The sequence below is a fragment of the Abrus precatorius genome, unplaced genomic scaffold, assembly GCF_003935025.1.
Source record: "Abrus precatorius isolate BTA unplaced genomic scaffold, Abrus_2018 Scaffold3, whole genome shotgun sequence".
NCBI lineage: Eukaryota > Viridiplantae > Streptophyta > Magnoliopsida > Fabales > Fabaceae > Abrus > Abrus precatorius.
In genome coordinates this window covers 18812684-18830838 of record NW_020874373.1, presented here as the reverse complement: position 1 = coordinate 18830838, position 18155 = coordinate 18812684, and the positions used below count along the sequence as shown (strand labels likewise).

At 32.7% G+C, this 18155-nt stretch overlaps 1 protein-coding gene and 1 pseudogene across 1 annotated transcript; one reads left to right on the top strand and one right to left on the bottom strand.

Moving 5' to 3' along the window:
* The first annotated feature begins 6636 nt into the window (after nucleotides 1-6636).
* Nucleotides 6637-11308, top strand: LOC113862654 (SWI/SNF complex component SNF12 homolog). Its single transcript, XM_027495758.1, has 2 exons — nucleotides 6637-8381; nucleotides 8861-11308. The coding sequence occupies exons 1-2, from the start codon at nucleotides 6946-6948 to the stop codon at nucleotides 8931-8933; spliced, it is 1509 nt and encodes a 502-aa protein (XP_027351559.1). The 5' UTR covers nucleotides 6637-6945; the 3' UTR covers nucleotides 8934-11308.
* A 1169-nt stretch (nucleotides 11309-12477) lies between these two features.
* LOC113862288 lies at nucleotides 12478-14003 on the bottom strand (annotated as a pseudogene).
* Nucleotides 14004-18155: the final 4152 nt, after the last annotated feature.

Below are 18155 nucleotides of genomic sequence, written 5' to 3'. Positions count from 1 at the left end.
AAAAACAAAGTAATCTTAGGAGGACCCTCTCACTTCCAAATTAGATCAAAAACTTTCTAAACAGTTTGAGGTGGAGGAACCAACTTGTACAACAGAGAATAGGCAGATTTAATAGAAAACACTCCATTCTTAGTTAGGTTCTAAACAATAGAATTTGGACCTTTGTCATTGGAGGGAGGATTAATAGTGGAAATGGTGGCTTAAATCTAGGAAGGGAGAGTAGGACTAATCTTGTCCAGTCCCCATTATTAGAATACAGGGCAACATGATTGTCCAAGTCCTTGGTGGAAACAAGACAAACAACATGAATATTAAGGGGGCCAACATTAGGCACCCAACTATCACTCCAAAACTTACTAGTTGCTCCATCCCCTATAGTTCAGCTCATCCCTCTAGAGAATATAGGCCACACAACAACAAGACTTTTCTAAAGATGAGAAACTCTATGGTTCACACTAAGGCCAGGATCCTGACCAAGATTAAAGTTATATTTATGGTAGAGGACTTGGACCCATAGAGCATTAGGAGAATTAGCTAACCTCTACCATAGCTTCATCAAATAGGTTTCATTGAGCAGTCTCAAATCCTTAAACCCCAGCCCCTCTCCAACTTGGGCTTACAATTTTTTTTTCCAGTCAATAAGATGACATTTATTTCCACCTAAAGAACTCCAAATAAATTTTTTACAAATATTGTTCATTTTATTACAAACTGAAATGGAAAGAGATAAATATTGCATAATATAAGATGGGATACTCATAAGGCAGGACTGAGCTAAGGTGACTCTCCCATCTAAGGATAAGGCTTTCATATTCCATAAAGACAGTTTCTTCCTAATTTTATCTATGATAAAAGAGAAGCACTGCTTAGAAGGATTTTTATGATATATAGGGATCCTAAGGTATTTGCCTAGATGGCTAGAGATGCTAATATTCAGAGTTTGACTAATGCTATAGGACAAAGTAAGATCAGTGTTTTTTGAGAAAAAGATGAAGAATTTATTGACATTAATTTGGAGGCCAGAAGCAACTAAGATAATGTCATCTGCCAAAAACAAATGAGAGATCTTTAGCCCTTTATAACTAAACGAAAAGGGAGCCCATTCATTACTCACAACTAGATCTTTTATGAGGTGAGCTACCCTTTCAATACAAAGAACAAAAAGGTACGGTGATAATGAGTCTCCCTATCCCCTAGAGGGCTTAAAAGAATCAGGATTGCTTTTATTCATATTGATAGACATCTAAGAAGTAGAAATGCAATAGTGAATAACGTTCATAAGGTCCTCTGTTAAATCAAATTTTTGAATAGTGTTGTTACGCTTTTATTACAACAAAATGCTTTACATAAAATCACTAACTAGCAAGTGTACTAAGTAGTTGTAGCAAGTAATAAAATTTAGAAATCAATATGAGTCTCAAGTATCGTCTTCAAGTATTATGTCTATCAATTACCACTTCACAAATCAATAACTAGTTGAGCTAAACGAATTAGGAGAGATTTTGAATCATTTAACAAACAAAAGAAATAAAGTGTAGAAATAAAAAAATTACAGTAAAATAGGATGATGAATTTGGTAATGGAATGATATGTTAATGAAGTTAGGATTGATTTTACCTCTTTATCAATTGCAAAGCTGAAGTAGATCTGAACTCTAAGTTCCTTAATTGATTGATGATCAATTTTACAAGATTAATCAAAGGACAATTTCTTGCCTCATTGATCCTAATATCTAACTCAATTCATAACCTTGACATTCAATTCAGATATGAGAAATTAACTCAACTTCCATTGATAAAAATCTTCTAGGTTCAATTTAATTGAATAGCTAATTCAAAAATTGCATTAAAGAAAGAATTAAACGTTCAATACAATCAAGATATTAAAATCCAGATTCACAATCAATTTATAATATCAAAATTGGATCCACTAATCCTTAACAAAAAGAAATCAAAACATATTCCTAAAAGAAAAAGAGAAAGAAAGAGTGGAAGAAGAGGAGCTGCAGAATTTCTTCATAAATCCAATCCCCAGCCTGATTTTTCAAGGTCCAGAGCTTGGAAGTCGCTCCCAATCTTCCTCTCTAACTCTCCTAAAGTGTAGAAATGAAAAAAATGAGAAAAGATCCCAAATCTGAACTCTCAACTACTATTTATAATTTTTGCTGCCTCTTTTCATGTTAACACTTTAATCACTGAGAGTTGTAACATAGAAGGCCTTCCAAAAGCTTCTAAGGCTAAAGTAGGAACTTTAAACGTCCAAAGTTGACACTTGAAAGCAGTTTTCCTAAATTTTGTTATTGCGCATAGACACTTTCAATAGTTAAAGTTGCTATGCGCATGTGTTTTATGTGAATTAGCTTTGCGCATGGATACTTTCAGCAACAAGAGTGGTTACGCGCAATTGCGCATTGGTACTTTCAGTACTAAGAGTTGCTACGCACAAGTTTTCTATATGAATTAGCCTTGGGGGTTGATACTCTCACTGAGTAAAGTGCTTACACATAAGTCTTTCATGAAATTGCCTGTTAGAGTGACAACTTTCAGTACTTAGAGTTGTTATACAATTGATCTTCATGGATTTTATTCTTCAAAGTGTTAACTCTATGCACCCAAAGTTGCTACGCCTAACACATATCACTTGATTTTTTATCTCTTAAGCTCAAATCTTTTACTTTCTTCTCTTAGATCTCAACTTTAAAGACTCCAGCTCAAGCTTCTGTACAAAATTAAGTCTTTTTAAGTAGAATTGTTTCAAAATTGGAATAAAATCTAAAATTTCAAACTATTTACACAATTATGAATAACAATGCAATTTTTATGGTATTTTCAAGTTTATTTATTATTTAACTACTTATTTACTAATAAAAACTAAGGTAAAAATATGGTAAAATGTGGATTTATCAAGTGTCAGTTACAAAATTTCATCTAAGTTTATCATAGGCTTTTTCTAAGTCAAGTTTAATAATCATATAACCACTTTGGCCTTTAAGGTTATGAAAGGAATGAGACAACTCTTGAAGTATTAGAGCATTATCAATACCCTGTCTATTAGGAATAAAACTAGATTAATTTTCAGAGATTATATAAGACATGGAATCTTTCAACCTCTTAGCAATAATCTTGGTAATGATTTTATAGCTGGCGTTACAGAGGGAGATGGGCCTAAATTTTTAATGTGATCAGGGTTATTAATTTTAGGAATTAGAGAAATTTGAGTATTATTGATAGCAGCAATTTTAGCAAGATTATAGAAAACATCTAGAACAAAACTATGTAAAAAATGAGCCAAGAAATTCCATTGGCTTTTAAAAAATAGGGCATGGAGACCATCTGGCCTAGGGGATTTGACATTGCCTATGCCAAATAAGGAAGCCCTGATCTCTTCTAAATAGATATTTGCAGAAAGTCTAAACCTATTTTGATTTAGACATGATAAAGGCTTTGATCTTATTAGAGTTCCAGAGACACCAGACTCCCTTGAAAAACCAATAGCATCAATCTTCTCAGACCTGTCCAAGTTAATTTTCCTAATGATCTTATCTGCTTTTTTTAAGCTAACCCTAGGTCCAAATAACACAATAGAATCTAGCTTATGGACAATGATCAAGTCATTAACAAGCCTAGAGAAAGTTTTACAGTCTGTACCTCTATAATTCCAGAAAAACAATTCATTAATAACAAGAGGTATTTAGTGGGCATATGAAAAAAGCTCAGATGAGTCCAAGCTGAAGCCTAAGTTTTGCAAAGCAGAAGGGCCTTTAATAGTTTTATGACTTAGGTTGTTATCTAGGTTAAGGTCCATAGGGGTTATAGGATTAGGGGGTTTGTCTGTAGGGAAAAGTTCCAGAGGAATCTGAGGGTTCCAATAGTTCCTAAGATTCATACCCAAGATGTCTTGGATGGATCTGCTCCCATTTTTATTTGACCTAAGCTCATATTCCAAGTTTCTCATTGAACACAAAATATCTTTGTCATTTTGATTTTTAGAAAGGGGGGTCTTAATGACAGGGTTAGGAAGGTTAGAATTGACAGACTGGGGATTGGAATTCTTTTTATTATTAAGATTCTCAGGTTTATATTTAGGCTTAGATTTATTAAATCTCCTAACTTGGCTTAACAGGTTTGTAGATGGAGAGGACTTTTCTATATATTTAGATTTAGAAAGGTCAGTTAGAAGAGTTTGCTTATCAGAGGCCACATTAAAATTAATAACTGGAAAAACATATTCAGGATAGTCAATATTACTTAACTTATGAGAGTGATTTCCTAGAATATCAAATCTGGACTGAGAATGACTCTCTTTCTCTTTCTCATTCTCATTCTCATTATTCCTACTAGTTCCTAGAGCTCTAGGTTATGATTGCTTCTTCCTCAAGGGTTTTTTAACTAGCATCCAGGGACCAAATTTACCTTAGTCCTCTCCACCCTGAATTCCTTTAGTATCAGGCACACCACTTCCTAATTGGTCCCTAGTGATAGGGCCATTATCTTCACCATCAACTATATCCATATTGGAACAGGGCTCAACTTCTCTATTTTCTTGATTAGAGATCAAACTCTCAGGACAAGATTCCATCTTATGCCTATATCTAACATAACTGAAGCAAATAAGATGCAATCCTTCATACTTAACCCTAAATTCCTAGCCTAGGACTTTAAAGGAAGGTATTAATTTATTATTCAAATCTAACTCAATACATATCCTTGCAAACCTATCCCTGGACACCAAAGATGTGTTGTGGGTCTATTTTTAGCATAGATCCCAGGCAAGCCCCTACCTGCCATAAAAATTTTTCATTATATAATTTGAGAGGGAGGTCAGGAATTCTGACTTAGGCTGCAATTTTCCTAGGGTTATAGTCTGTGGGCTTGACCAGAGGCCTCCATCTCTGAATTAAGAGATAATGATCCAAAATCAACCGTAGTCCTCCAAATAAGGCATTTTTATAGTCTTTGACATTATCAAATTTCACAAGGAAAAAGTCATTATTTAAATTCAAGATTTTCAGTTGTCCATTTTTTCCTAAATATTTCTTAATTTTTATTAAAAAAAATAAAACTAATGGATTTTTTTAGTAGTTTTACTATGAGGGTAAGTTTCTAAGGAGCACCATGTCTCATAATCCTCAAGAGGGATCTTTAGCTTAGGGCAAAGATCTTGGGGGGTGTTGTTCTGATTCACAGGTTCTTTGAGCTCTAGAGGAATATTGAAAACCTTTAGTATAGAGTTTACAATTTCTTCGTCCCCTAAGATTAGATCTAGGTCATTTGAAGATAAGACCTTATCTTTATACAACATGCATATAGAAGTAGGGTTTGAGAACACCTGATTAACTTTGTGATCGTCAACAAAACCTTCTAGTGTGCAAGATGGAAGTTCTTCTTCAGATAAGTCAAGAAACCATTTTTACCTTCTCAGTACTGCATACCTTTAAATCTACTTTCTCTTAAGAAGTTTCTTGGCTTAAGAATGATCCATACCTTCCCTTTTCCGTAAAGAGAAAAGCTGTAAGGAATGACTCTTATTAGGAACCCCCAGTTACGCAGTGCTAGACGATGGAAGCGAATTCGCTAGATTAATTTGTTATATTTACTTTTGATACATATAACTTTTTAATATTTAATTAAAATTTTTAATTTTTATTTTACGTTAAAATAATTATTAATAATTACCTCATAAATAATTATTTTTATATTTAAATTATAACTTTTAAAAATTATTTTTAAACTAAATTAATTAATAAAAAATATATAAATATATTCGTACAATTAGACGATACTTTACTAATTAAATATCTATTTTAATATGCATTAAGAATTAAATATTACATTAACAATTTTTTTAAAGCACATTAAAATCTAAGACATCAAGTATCTAACTAACATGTTTAAAACATATATTATTATCAAATCATTTCATTCATCAAAGTTAAAATAAATAATTCAAATGATTCAAAATATTTAAAACAAATATTCTAATTAATCTCTTAATTATTTAAATCTTTTTAAGAAAGTTTTTTTTTATAATTATAATAGTCTTCCTCTTATCATCATATTTATTATAATAATTCAAATTTAAATATTACTTATATTAATAAATTCTAATATAGATAAAATTAATGGTTTTAATTTTATAAAATAATTTCAATTTTAAATAAATATTATTAAAAAAAATTCACTTTCAACAAGAAAAGCAATGTAAATTGCGGATGGTTCCATAGACTTTGCATGAATTCAAGCTTTAATGACCAAATTTTAATGTTCAATTTTTTATTTATTTTCTGGTATATTTAAGCCTAACTCATTTACTAAAATAAAGAAGAAATATTTAATTTTAATTAAAAATAATACTAAAAATGGGTCAAATTTTTTAAATGAAAAAAATAAAAAATTACTAAAATATAATATTTTGAAAAAAATTAACGAAAATATAAATTTTTAAAATTTTTTTTCCAAAAATACGTGTTGTGATTTTTGACAATTTTTTTAAAATTTTTTGACTAATAATTTTTATTTATTATTTTTTAAAATCACCAAAAAAATAATTTTTAAAATTTAGTAACTGTTTGTAGTTCTATATTAAAAAAAATAAAATTAATCCTATTAAAAATACCTGAATTTTGTCTTATTCCGTACTGTCCATTTACCAAAATAAGGTAGCGATAATTGATTATTTCCCCCAAATACCTGAAAAGCAGGTGTCGCGATTTTGCAGCCCTAGCTTCCTCCGCCGGGAAGGTCCAAGGTCAATCTCCCTCGCCCCTCACAGCTTCTTCGACGTTCTCTCTGAAGCTCTTATTCTTCTAATCAATCCACTAACACTGCAATCTTTTTCAATCCATGTCGTAAGCTAAGAACAAGGTAAACCCTACTCAACTCACTCAAATTCAGTGCTCTTTCGGATATGCTCTTGCTTCCCTAGTTTGTTACGGTTATAAGCTAAATGTCTGCCAACAACAATAACCCTTCTAAGGGCCCTGGGGCCCCTTCGTCCTCCATACCCGGAACCTCCGCCTACCCACCTTCGCAGCTTGCGCCGGGCTTTCCGGGCCAGTTCCCACTCTCCCAAGCCCACGCCATTGTGCAAGCGCAGTTTCAGGCTCAGCTCCAAGCCCATGGGCTTTCTCTCAACCACAATTTAGCTCTGCCCGGCAATGCCAATAGCGCGAGCCTGAAACGTTTCCTTCCAAAACCCCCGGTTCACCCCGTTGGGTTTAACGCGGTCACTCCGTTTAAACCCATGGAGCTGACCCCCGCCGCCCGAAGAAAGAAGCAGAAGCTCAACGAGAAGCAGCTTCCTGAGAAGGTTGCCGCGATTCTGCCAGAGTCGGCGCTGTACACTCAGCTTCTTGAGTTTGAGGCTCGTGTTGACGCTGCTCTTGCTAGAAAGAAGGTTGACATACAAGAAGCGCTGAAGAACCCACCCTGCATTCAGAAAACTCTTAGAATTTACGTGTTCAACACTTTTGCGAATCAGAATCGCCCCGCCATGGGGAAGCCGAATGCCGAGCCTCCTACTTGGACTCTTAAGATAGTTGGGAGGATATTGGAAGATGGTGAAGACCCTGATCAGCCAGGAATTGTTCATAGGTCGTCGTCTCCTTTGTATCCCAAGTTCTCTGCGTTTTTCAAGAGAGTGACGATTTCCTTGGACAAGAGGCTGTATCCTGATAATCACCTCATCACGTGGGAGAACTCGCGATCCGCTGCGACTCATGAAGGTTTTGAGGTGAAGAGGAAGGGGGATAAGGAGTTCTCTGCGCATATACGGTTGGAAATGAATTATGTCCCGGAGAAGTTTATGCTTTCGCCGGCATTGAGAGAAGTGCTTGGTACTCAGGTTGACACCCGGCCGAGGATTGTTGCTGCAATTTGGCATTATGTGAAGGCTAGGAAATTGCAGAACCCAAATGACCCTTCTTTCTTTCACTGCGATCAGGCACTTCAGAAAGTGTTTGGGGAAGATAAGATGAAGTTTACTACGGTTTCGCAGAAAATATCGCAGCATTTGTTCCCTCCTCAGGTTGTACTTTTGGAGCATAAGATCAAGCTCTCTGGAAGTAGTCCTGTTGGATCTGCTTGTTATGATGTCATGGTTGATATTCCTTTTCCCATTCAGAGGGAATTGTCTGCTTTGTTGGCCAACATGGAGAAGAACAAAGAGATTGATGTGTGCGATGAATCCATATGTGGAATCATTAGGAAAATACATGAGCACCGAAGGAGACGAGCGTTCTTTGTTGGTTTCAGTCAATCTCCCGTGGAATTTATAAATGCCTTGGTCGAATCTCAAAGCAAGGATCTGAAGATTGCAGCTGGAGAATCTGGTCACAATGCTGAGAAAGAGCGTAGATCATCAGATTTATTTAACCAACCATGGTAAGTATAAGGGGTGTCTCTTGCATAGCATTGTGGTCTTTTTTATTTTATTAATTTGTTTTATTTCTAGTTTGTCTTCTCTGCACACTACTTCCTCTAGTTGAAAACAAATCAATTACCACCCTTTGGTTATGGATGAAATGTAGCTGTCATGATTTAAAATCCAGGTTTGAAGTTTCTTGATTGTTAGTTCCCTTTGATAGATTGCCTTGAGAGTGGGGAATGTATGATGTAACTGGAATTGTGTTTGAGTTGTATGCATGTGCTTCCCTCCACCCTGTATGTGGTGTTCTTATTTCAATTCAAATGACTGAAAAAGCATGATATACTTTTTCTTTTGCTCATGTACGTGGCAAAATTGGATTTGGAAAAGGTCATTCGCTTTTTCTTTTGTAAAAGCATAGCCAGTTGGTTAGTTACTTTGAGTATGACTATTGAATGTTGTACTTACATGAATCCTCGTTTGACAACATGAACAGGGTTGAGGATGCGATCATTCGCTATTTGAATCGCAAACCGGCAGCAGGAGGCGAGGCTCCAGGGAGCACATGATGCCCAGAGTCTGAAGTATATCATGGGAATTTCAGATGTAGCAAGTCTTCTGTATCATTGTATATGGTTGGGTCGAGCTAATGGAAGCACTGATATTTGTAGTTTCTGTGTTGATAGTAACTTATTAGGAGTTTCAGTTCTGCAAGTTGCAACCAATATCATTGACTGTAAGAAAAATTATATTAGGTAGGTGGGGATGGATTGGTGTACAGTAATTTCAGACTTGAGTTATCTTGTGGCGGACAAGGTTAAGATAGAAAAGACTTTGCACGCCATGACTATTTGTTCCATATATATTATGCTGAATTTTATTAGAGTAAAAGTTAATTAACTACTCTTTACACGTCTGAAATTAGCACGTCTCTCTTGTCAGTCACTATATTAAAACTTGAAAAATGTTAATATTAGTTTTTAAATTGATTTTTAAGCTTAAAAAAACAGATAAAATTTTTGAAAATAAAAGTGTTTATTATAATTTCTTACTTTTAATTTTATAAATATTTTTTTAATAAAACTTGTAAATTTTAGATGTTTAAGATCAAAATTCTTAAAACTTTTATTCCAAACTGCCTGGTTTCATCTTGAAACTTGTGTTCGACAGTGTAATAGGTTATAGTATAAAACTTAATGTAATTTTGTAGGTGTTTGGTGTTCTTTAGTTAAGATTAGAATTTTATTTTGGCATTTCGCTGACTTTAAATGTTAAATTCTGTTGTGTGGAATACAAAAGTGAAACTTTAATTTTCATTGGAGAAAAAAAAATGCTCTTGATAATATTACCAGTTTTGTCATAAGTTAAATTTATTCTGCAAATCCAAACAATTAAGTTTTTTAAATCCACATAAATTTTAGGTGAAGATTCAGGTTTGTGGTTCTTTGCCCTTGTTATGTAACATTTGCGATTAGAGTGGTAGTGGAAAAGGGAGAGATTGCTGCCATCATTTTCCTTATCCTCCATTCCAATTGGTATCTTTTTCTTTGACTTCTTCACCTTCCCAACTCCTTTTGTGATTTAATTAAGTCTAAAGGTGCGTTCAGAAGAGATCATATGAGAGTTTACTAAAATAGCTCATGACACACTTTTTTCAGCTTATTTCAACAAGTATTATGATCATATTTATGGTATAAAAACTCTTCTTGTAATAATATTTCATCGAATAAGTTCTTAATTAAGTTGTTATCCAACCGTCCTTATTATATTCTGAGATAGTTGAAGAGGTTCGGGCAGCGACCTGGGAATAAGCAACGTTTCTAATATTATGGCAATTAGCCGGTGAAGCAAGCGAAAAGCATGCGACCAGCATATGAGGGAGAAAATTGTGTAGGGAAGAAAAATAGGAAAAACGTGCTGCTTTCATCTTTGCAGGTTGAGTTGAAATGACGCATGTGAGAATGGAACAGTTTCTGCGTCAAGTTATTGGATAATGAATCACAAAACATTAGCTATAAAATGGTCATTGTCACACTTCCTCATTCAAGCTAATCTTGTTTGCCTATAATTGACTTCGAATCGTGCAAGCTGATTTATTCGGTAGCTCCCCTGCAGTCCTACACATAATTAAAAGTGTTTATTCAACAAGCCCTTTTTAATACAAGAACTTATAACATATATTGGACCGTAAAACTAATAGGAATAAGCTGAAAATAGCTTATTCTGAGAAGTTATATTGAATAACTTATTAAAATAAATTGAAAAGAGTTTACAAGAGTCATAAATTATTTTTATAACATCTTCATAAGTTTTTTCAAACAGGTCAATGTAAGAAAATATGAATATGCAGGAGTTGTCATTTGAGCCTACTGTGAATTACAATTGGACATAGAACAAATATTTCACAAAATGAACATGTCTTTTTTACTTTTAGGTCTCTTAGTTTGATCTTGTTTTTAGATATTATACGTTCGTTGATTACTACTGTAATTGGGATACAAGAAATGTGAGCTTTTTAAGTCCAAGAATAGTTTCATTGATCTTTTTTTATTTTAAGTAATCCTCTATCACATAAACTTGTGTCTATCATACTACTTTATACGTGTATAGGATGTGGAGAGGCAAGAGCTTGGATTGCATGAATTCAAAATCAGAGAAGGAAATAGATATCATATGCAACCTAACGTAAGGTATCAACACTTTTTCCTAGTTAATTACAGTATCTTTTCAACATATTATTTGGTTTATTAATTGAAATAACTTGTCCTTAATTTCTTTTAACAGTTTATTTGCTTTTACTTTATAATTTTCGTTACCTAGTTATTCAGAATCTGACAAGAAAAATTTAGTGAAGGATGCCTCTCTTAGTACCCTAAGAGAGGCTTTAAAACAAGTTATAGAAATTACATACTGAAAATTATGCGGCAGTTACTCTTCAGGTACCAATAACCCAGAAAAAAAAAATAAAAAAATATCAGCTTAATTAAATTTCAAACGGTTTCCTCGCTTGCCTAGGACTAAAGAGTTCCCTTGAAAGAACTGAGGTCTTATGTTTCCTCGGATAAACTTGAGTTTCAAGCAATATAGAATTGGAAGCACCATTGTAGAGGTCTACCTCATCGTTTTATGGAGACAAATTATACAAAACAATTAATTCAAGAATTGGTGGCCAACAATAAATATCAATCAGATAAACCTGCATAATATATCTGCACTGCATTCCGTAACATATGTATTGTACACATAAAGCAATGTGCGCAAGTAAATTGAATGAATGCTTTAAGCTTATATTTAAATGAGCTTACGTAATGCCATACGTTGATCTTCATATATGAAACAATATTCAATTGGGGTAAACATGTGCAGTATTCTGACGAAATTTTAAAGCATTGAAGTCACGTAAAAACAAAGCAAGTTTTGCAGGAATTGAGTTCACACTTGTGATCATGATCATGTAAAATGACTTGGTTTGTGTTTCAAAACACATTAAAAAACTGTAAATGTGAATCTAATACAAAAGTTATGTGTACTAGATTTTGTGTTATAAATTGGTGTTCATTGATCCAATTTTTTTAATACTATACTTTGTCGCGTTGAAACATGTTTTTAAGAAATAAAAACACAACTAAATATGCCATGCAAGTAGTAGTGTTAAATGTAAAATATAAATCCATATTATTATTTAAACGTGAATTCAAACACATTTTTACCGGAACATGAGTGCGCAGCAAAACTTCATCATAGGAATTGTTTACAACAATTCATTCTCTTTACACAATAAGCATAAAGCTGTTACCACTTGTAACACTCCGTAGTTTAACAATATTTTTTACTTCGCAAGGTCTTTACTTTGCATCTTGGTTTCAGTACAACAGCTTTGGCCCTGGAGACAACTTAGAAAATGTTTTATGAACAACTAAAATGTACAACCGAAAGTTATCTTTTTTTATTTTGAAGAGTAATTTTAAAATACACGTGTAGAAAAAAGATAAGTAATAAAAGTAAACCTATAACATACAATATGTGGCATCAAATTTTAAATGTTAAAATAGCAAGACTAAGATATTTAAATAAAGTGCGATTGACTCAATTGAATTTAAAATGTGGGTCAATCTAACTCTGTTTCTCCTTCTTGCAAACCAACACTTTTAAGCCGCCGGCCATGTGTGCCGTGAGAAGTGGCACGAATAAAGGACTGTCTGGGCTAACGATTTTAATATTGAATCGGCGAAGGATTGAAGCCACCACATACTTCATTTGAATGAAAGCCATTTCCTTCCCCAAACACACTCTTGGACCAGCCTGAAAAATTGGAAACTTAAAAGGAGAAACCTCTCTCAACAACGTTATTCCTTCACTGTTCCCAGGTTCCACAAACCACCGATCTGGTCTAAATTCAAAACAATCCTTCCCCCACAACGCTTCCATTCTCCCCATTCCATAGGGAAAATATGTGACCCTATCTCCTGCTTTCACCACAGTCCCATCTGGCAACACATCATTACCATTGGCATGTTTAGAATCCCATGCCACTGGTGGATACAATCTCATACACTCACACAAGCTTGCCTTTAACAATTTCAAATTCTTAAGTGACTCATAATTCAACACCCCTTTTGCCTTTATTTCTATCTCTTCTATTATTTGCTTCTCCATGTGAGAATGATGTGATATCAACCAAAAAAACCATGTCATAGCCGCTGATGTAGTGTCCCTCCCTGCCATGATGAAACTTGTGATCATGTCCCTAATCACCTCGTCTTCATGACCTGCATATATAAGCCTCGACAAAAGATCTTCAACTCCATTTTCATTTTCCTCTCTTATCGTCATCTTCTGTTTCCTTTCCTTAATCATTTTCATGACATGGGTCTGAACTTCCTCAACAGCCTCTTTGAGCAATCTCTCAGATCCAGCACCAAGCCACCTCTTCATCCTCCAAATCATGAACAAAGGTGCTGCTCCACGCCTTGCAGATACCTCTGCTGCCACATCAAAAGCTCTAGCAAGTGGTGAAATAGGGACACAAGGGTCCAAGCAACAATTACTGTTACTCCCCAATGTGAATTTGCAAATCACATTGAATGAGAACCTCCCTAACAACTCTTGCAAGTCAACCACTTTGTTCTCATTGGACAATGCCTCAAGCATAGGCATTAACCTCTCACGCACTTCTTCCTCCAAAGTGTTCATGATAAACTCCCTTAGGGACCTGGCAGAGAATTCATGGCTGGCCAACTTGCGTTGTGCCAGCCATAAATCACCGTCCACGGCGAATATTCTCGGCCGAGGAAATCGCCGAGGATTTCCGTGAAAGGCTTCCCTTTGGGGAAGTTGTTGAAGTTTGTCTTGAGTATGTACTCAACATTTTGTGGGTTTGTTGTCACAATGGTTCTGCGTGCACCAAGCCTTTGAACCACTATGGTTTTGGTGGGGGATTGAGATAGTAACTCAGTGTACCAATATAGCAGCCTCAACCTGTTCTTGTAAAAGGAGACGAGGCATCCTATGATGGGATAGGTTACAGGTCCGGCGCCGGAGAATTTCTTGGCTCGCCGGAGGGTTATGTAGAAGAAGACAAGGAGAAGAAAGACGAATGAGAGAGGGTGCAAGGAAAGGAGGATCGTGAGTGCTCTCATATTACCTTCCAAATGAGTAGTAATATGGAGAGCTCTATGAGAAGGATGGTGCCCCTTGTGAGTTGACTATGCCTCAGGTATGCTCTTTATATATGGAATATGGAAAGTATATGGTCTTTATTTAAGAGCAGAATTTTAATTCCTTTAGACTAGGAGGTGCATAAAACGAGAAAGATCTAACCTTAATTTGTATTTAAGTAATATATCGTTAACTTAAAGTTGGGTCTTTATTTTTCACTCTAGATGCTTTCTTGTTTAGAGGTGTAAATATGATATGCTGCTACTTAATATTTGAATACAAGAGACATGAATATTTATCACTGGATCAATTGACGTGACAGTGTCTTGTTTCAATTTATATGAGTTTAAGTTTGAGACTGAAAAAAAGAAAAGTCATAATGTCTATAATACTCGTGCTTGATTTGACTTGAACAAAATTAATTTTCGTAAAAAATACTAAGTATATAATAAGAATTTAACATAGATTGGTTTTAAGTATATATTTAATCATTTGATATTATATTATTAAAAGAGAATTTGTTACGAAAAGTGTTTATATTATACATATTAATATTACAATTTTTATATCATCAATCAATTAAAAATATCATAAATATAATGTTTATATAATAATGATTACAAAAATTAATAATTTTTTAATTATATAAATATTATAATTAAATAATATTGTGAAGAATATTTATACAAATAGGGTACTCTAATTAATTTCTAATAAAAGCTCTTATATTCAAAATTGTGCAAATTTTAATAAAAAACTTAAATGTGCAATTATCAAAATTTTATAATCTTTATTTAAAACAAATTTTTAATTTCTTTAAAAGCGAAAGCATAGATCAAGAAAATATAACAATTAATTTAGAATTATATTTTGTTTCAAAATTAATAATTAATAATTATACATTTATATGTATGTATAAATATAATAATAATAATAATAAAAATTTATATTTAAATAGTTTAAAATAATTTAAGATTTTAATAATATATTTATCTAATTAAACCAAAATAAATTTTTGTCACGTAAATATTTATTAATAATTGTTATCATTTGTTCAATAAATAAACTAAAATTTATCTAATCTTTTTACCAATACTTTTGAAAAAAAATTCTTAAATAAAATAATAAAAAGTATATGCATTTGTGAACAATTCTTAAAATTTATATAATTTTTGTTAGTAATTGATTATATATATATCTATATATAGTTTTAATATCTTCAATCTTATTATTCTTATGAATTCTAAAATATTTATTTGTGGTTGAATTATTTTATAAAAAATATTAAAAAAATAAATTTAGCTAAGTGATAAATTTATTTATCTATCAATGTTTAAATATAATTATTCATAACATATTACTTAAGAGTAAATATTAAATAATATTTTTAAATAAAATAAATAATTTTTAAATAATTTTTTTAACTTACACATTTGATGTATGATAAAATTAACATGACTTTTGTTTATTGGGATAGAAATAAAAATCATTCAAACTTTGTTTATAACAAGACTTTAAAAATCTTGTTATAAGTGTGGTATCCTAGAATTGTAATTTAAGTTTTTGTTTTTGTTGAGTTTGTTGACACTGTTTAATAAAAAAAAAAATCATGTTATAAATATTATATTAAAATAAAGATATATAAAATATTTATTATAAGATAATGATAATTATATATTTTTTATTAATTATGTACAACTAATAAGACAAATTACATTCACCATATATTTAATCAGATTTCACTTGATACAACTCCAGTTTCATATTACCTTGACATCGCTTGATTTGTATAATTGCATAGTAAATAAGGAAGTTTTGTATAATTGCATATTGTTATACAAATTAAGCTTGTGCAAAGACAAAAAAAAAAATAATGAAAAAATAGATAGGATATTCAAATATAGAAGAATTAATTGTAACATCCTTATTTTATTAAAAATAATAAGAAAATAATTTTAAAATTAAGAAAGAAAAATTCAGTTAAATTATAATAAGTGAAATTATAAAATATTTTGCTCAAATTTATAAAAACTTAAATAACAAAATAATAAGAATTAAATTAATTTTAAGAGGAAACATTAAAATGACATTAATATACATTGTTATTGTAATATACAAGATGTTGACATTTGCAAAATATATATCAAAATATATTAGAATTTATTTACAATATTTACAAAATATAAAATATAATAAGTTCTAATGAGTAGTCTATTCACCAAAAAGACTGATAAAGATACTATCCGTCCTCATGTCATCGCTCTATCTATACAATGCCGTTGAAATCGAGATCCTCATCCAATCCGATATTGATCGCCTGAATTCGTAGTGGCCTACCTACCAGAAACGCGCTTGAAAGTCCATTGAGATGGTCTTCCGAGGTGATCGTGATTATGGTAGGTGAACAGGTAGGTCACAACTGCTAGGGTTCTAATTGTGCCAGGAAAGATATATATACACAAAGTGTGGTGTATTCTACTTACAGGAAAATCAAAAGGGATACTATAATATAGTTTTATTTCCATCATAATAGTATTCCTAAGTACCTCATCAACATGTACAACAATTCTAAAGCAGCATGTTTTCTATTATTCATTAAATATATGATTAAGCCTATTAGTTATAGAACTACTTATTCACCTAATCCTTTCCTGAGGCTCCGTCATCCTGATTTCTTAAAAATGTTTGTAAGGATGAGCTTCTATTCTCATTACCAAGCATACATGCATAACCAATTCAACCATACAAACAAGGCAAATACCACAAAACATCATGTCACAATATCATGTTCATACACAAGTAATGCTTATTAGTTATTCAACTTATTACATTCTCTTTGTATTAGTACTTAGGGCTCTCATTTCGCACTTTTACTACCCTTAGGATCCCTCAAGGTCTTCCTTAGTATAGATAGTTGCTGGATAACTGCAGCTACATGGATATAATGTGTGCCAATCTACCCTTTTTAGCAAAAGTATGGTTAGAAGTTTAAGTCAAGAAATAAGTATGAGGACTGTGGTGCTCCTACTCTCATTTGTTATGCGTAATTCAAAAAGAGCATCCACCACCTTCATTTCCCTAAGATTTCTCAATCGCCTTCATCTTCCACACTCTCAGTGTACATTTGAACTATCTATACTTGTCCATATCATTTGTCCTTTCTCATTCCATATTTCTCATTATGGACTTGACTCTTCTTATTAGTCATTATGGCCTAAACTCATTATTTGCTATAACCTGAGCTTATTAATTGTATTCTATCATATTATTCATCCTTTCATTTCTCTATTTTATGCAAGCTCATTATTATGTCATACATTAATTCATCATTGTCGAGAGTTGGACACCCTCGGATTCAATCCACCACATACATGCATATACACTCAAAACAAGGATCATACACATCATCCAACACCACAAAACATACTTCAAACATAACAAAAACATGTTCTCATCCAACATATACTCAAAATCATGTATTTCATCATAACATTTTTATGAACACAAGCATACCACTTTCTTAGTAACAAGATAGAGCTCTCATTTCCTTGAAATGGAAGTTTAGTGAAGGATTTTTGAAATATTGTCCTCAAAAGGTTGGATTCTTCCTAAATATCATGAGAGATCCTATTTAGAGGAGGAAAAACAAGAAAATAACCAAAAGAATGGAGAACCAAGCTTCAAAAACTTACCAAGGAGAAAGGAAAATGAACTCTCAAGCTTTGATCGGAGAAAAGTTGAGATTTTTCAAGGATTTTCTAAGAAAATGAAGAGAGAGGTTACAGAAAGTGAAGATGGTCGTAACTTGGATTATAATTCAAGTTTCTCAACTTGAAAACCCTTAAATACCCCACAACTTGCAACTTTGTCGCTACAACCAGATTTTCTCTCGCTGCAACAAAAAATCAAGACAAAATTACACTTTGCTGTCTGTCATTTTAATTACGGCGAAAGCTTCTTGCTACAACAAGAAAGCGTTAGAAAACCTGATTCTGGATGCTCATTTCTTATTACAACGACGTACATCTCGCTACAACGAGAAATCCTGCAATTCACATATCTAAAACTCTCCTAATTTCAAGTAATAAGTATTAACAATTCATACAAAATACAAAATTAATAAATAACAAAAT

Coding starts and splice junctions, on each gene's coding strand:
- LOC113862654 (XM_027495758.1), top strand. CDS start 6,946: ATGTCTGCCAACAACAATAACCCTTCTAAGGGCCCTGGGGCCCCTTCG. Junction 8,382..8,860: donor GATTTATTTAACCAACCATG/GTAAGTATAAGG, acceptor CAACATGAACAG/GGTTGAGGATGCGATCATTC.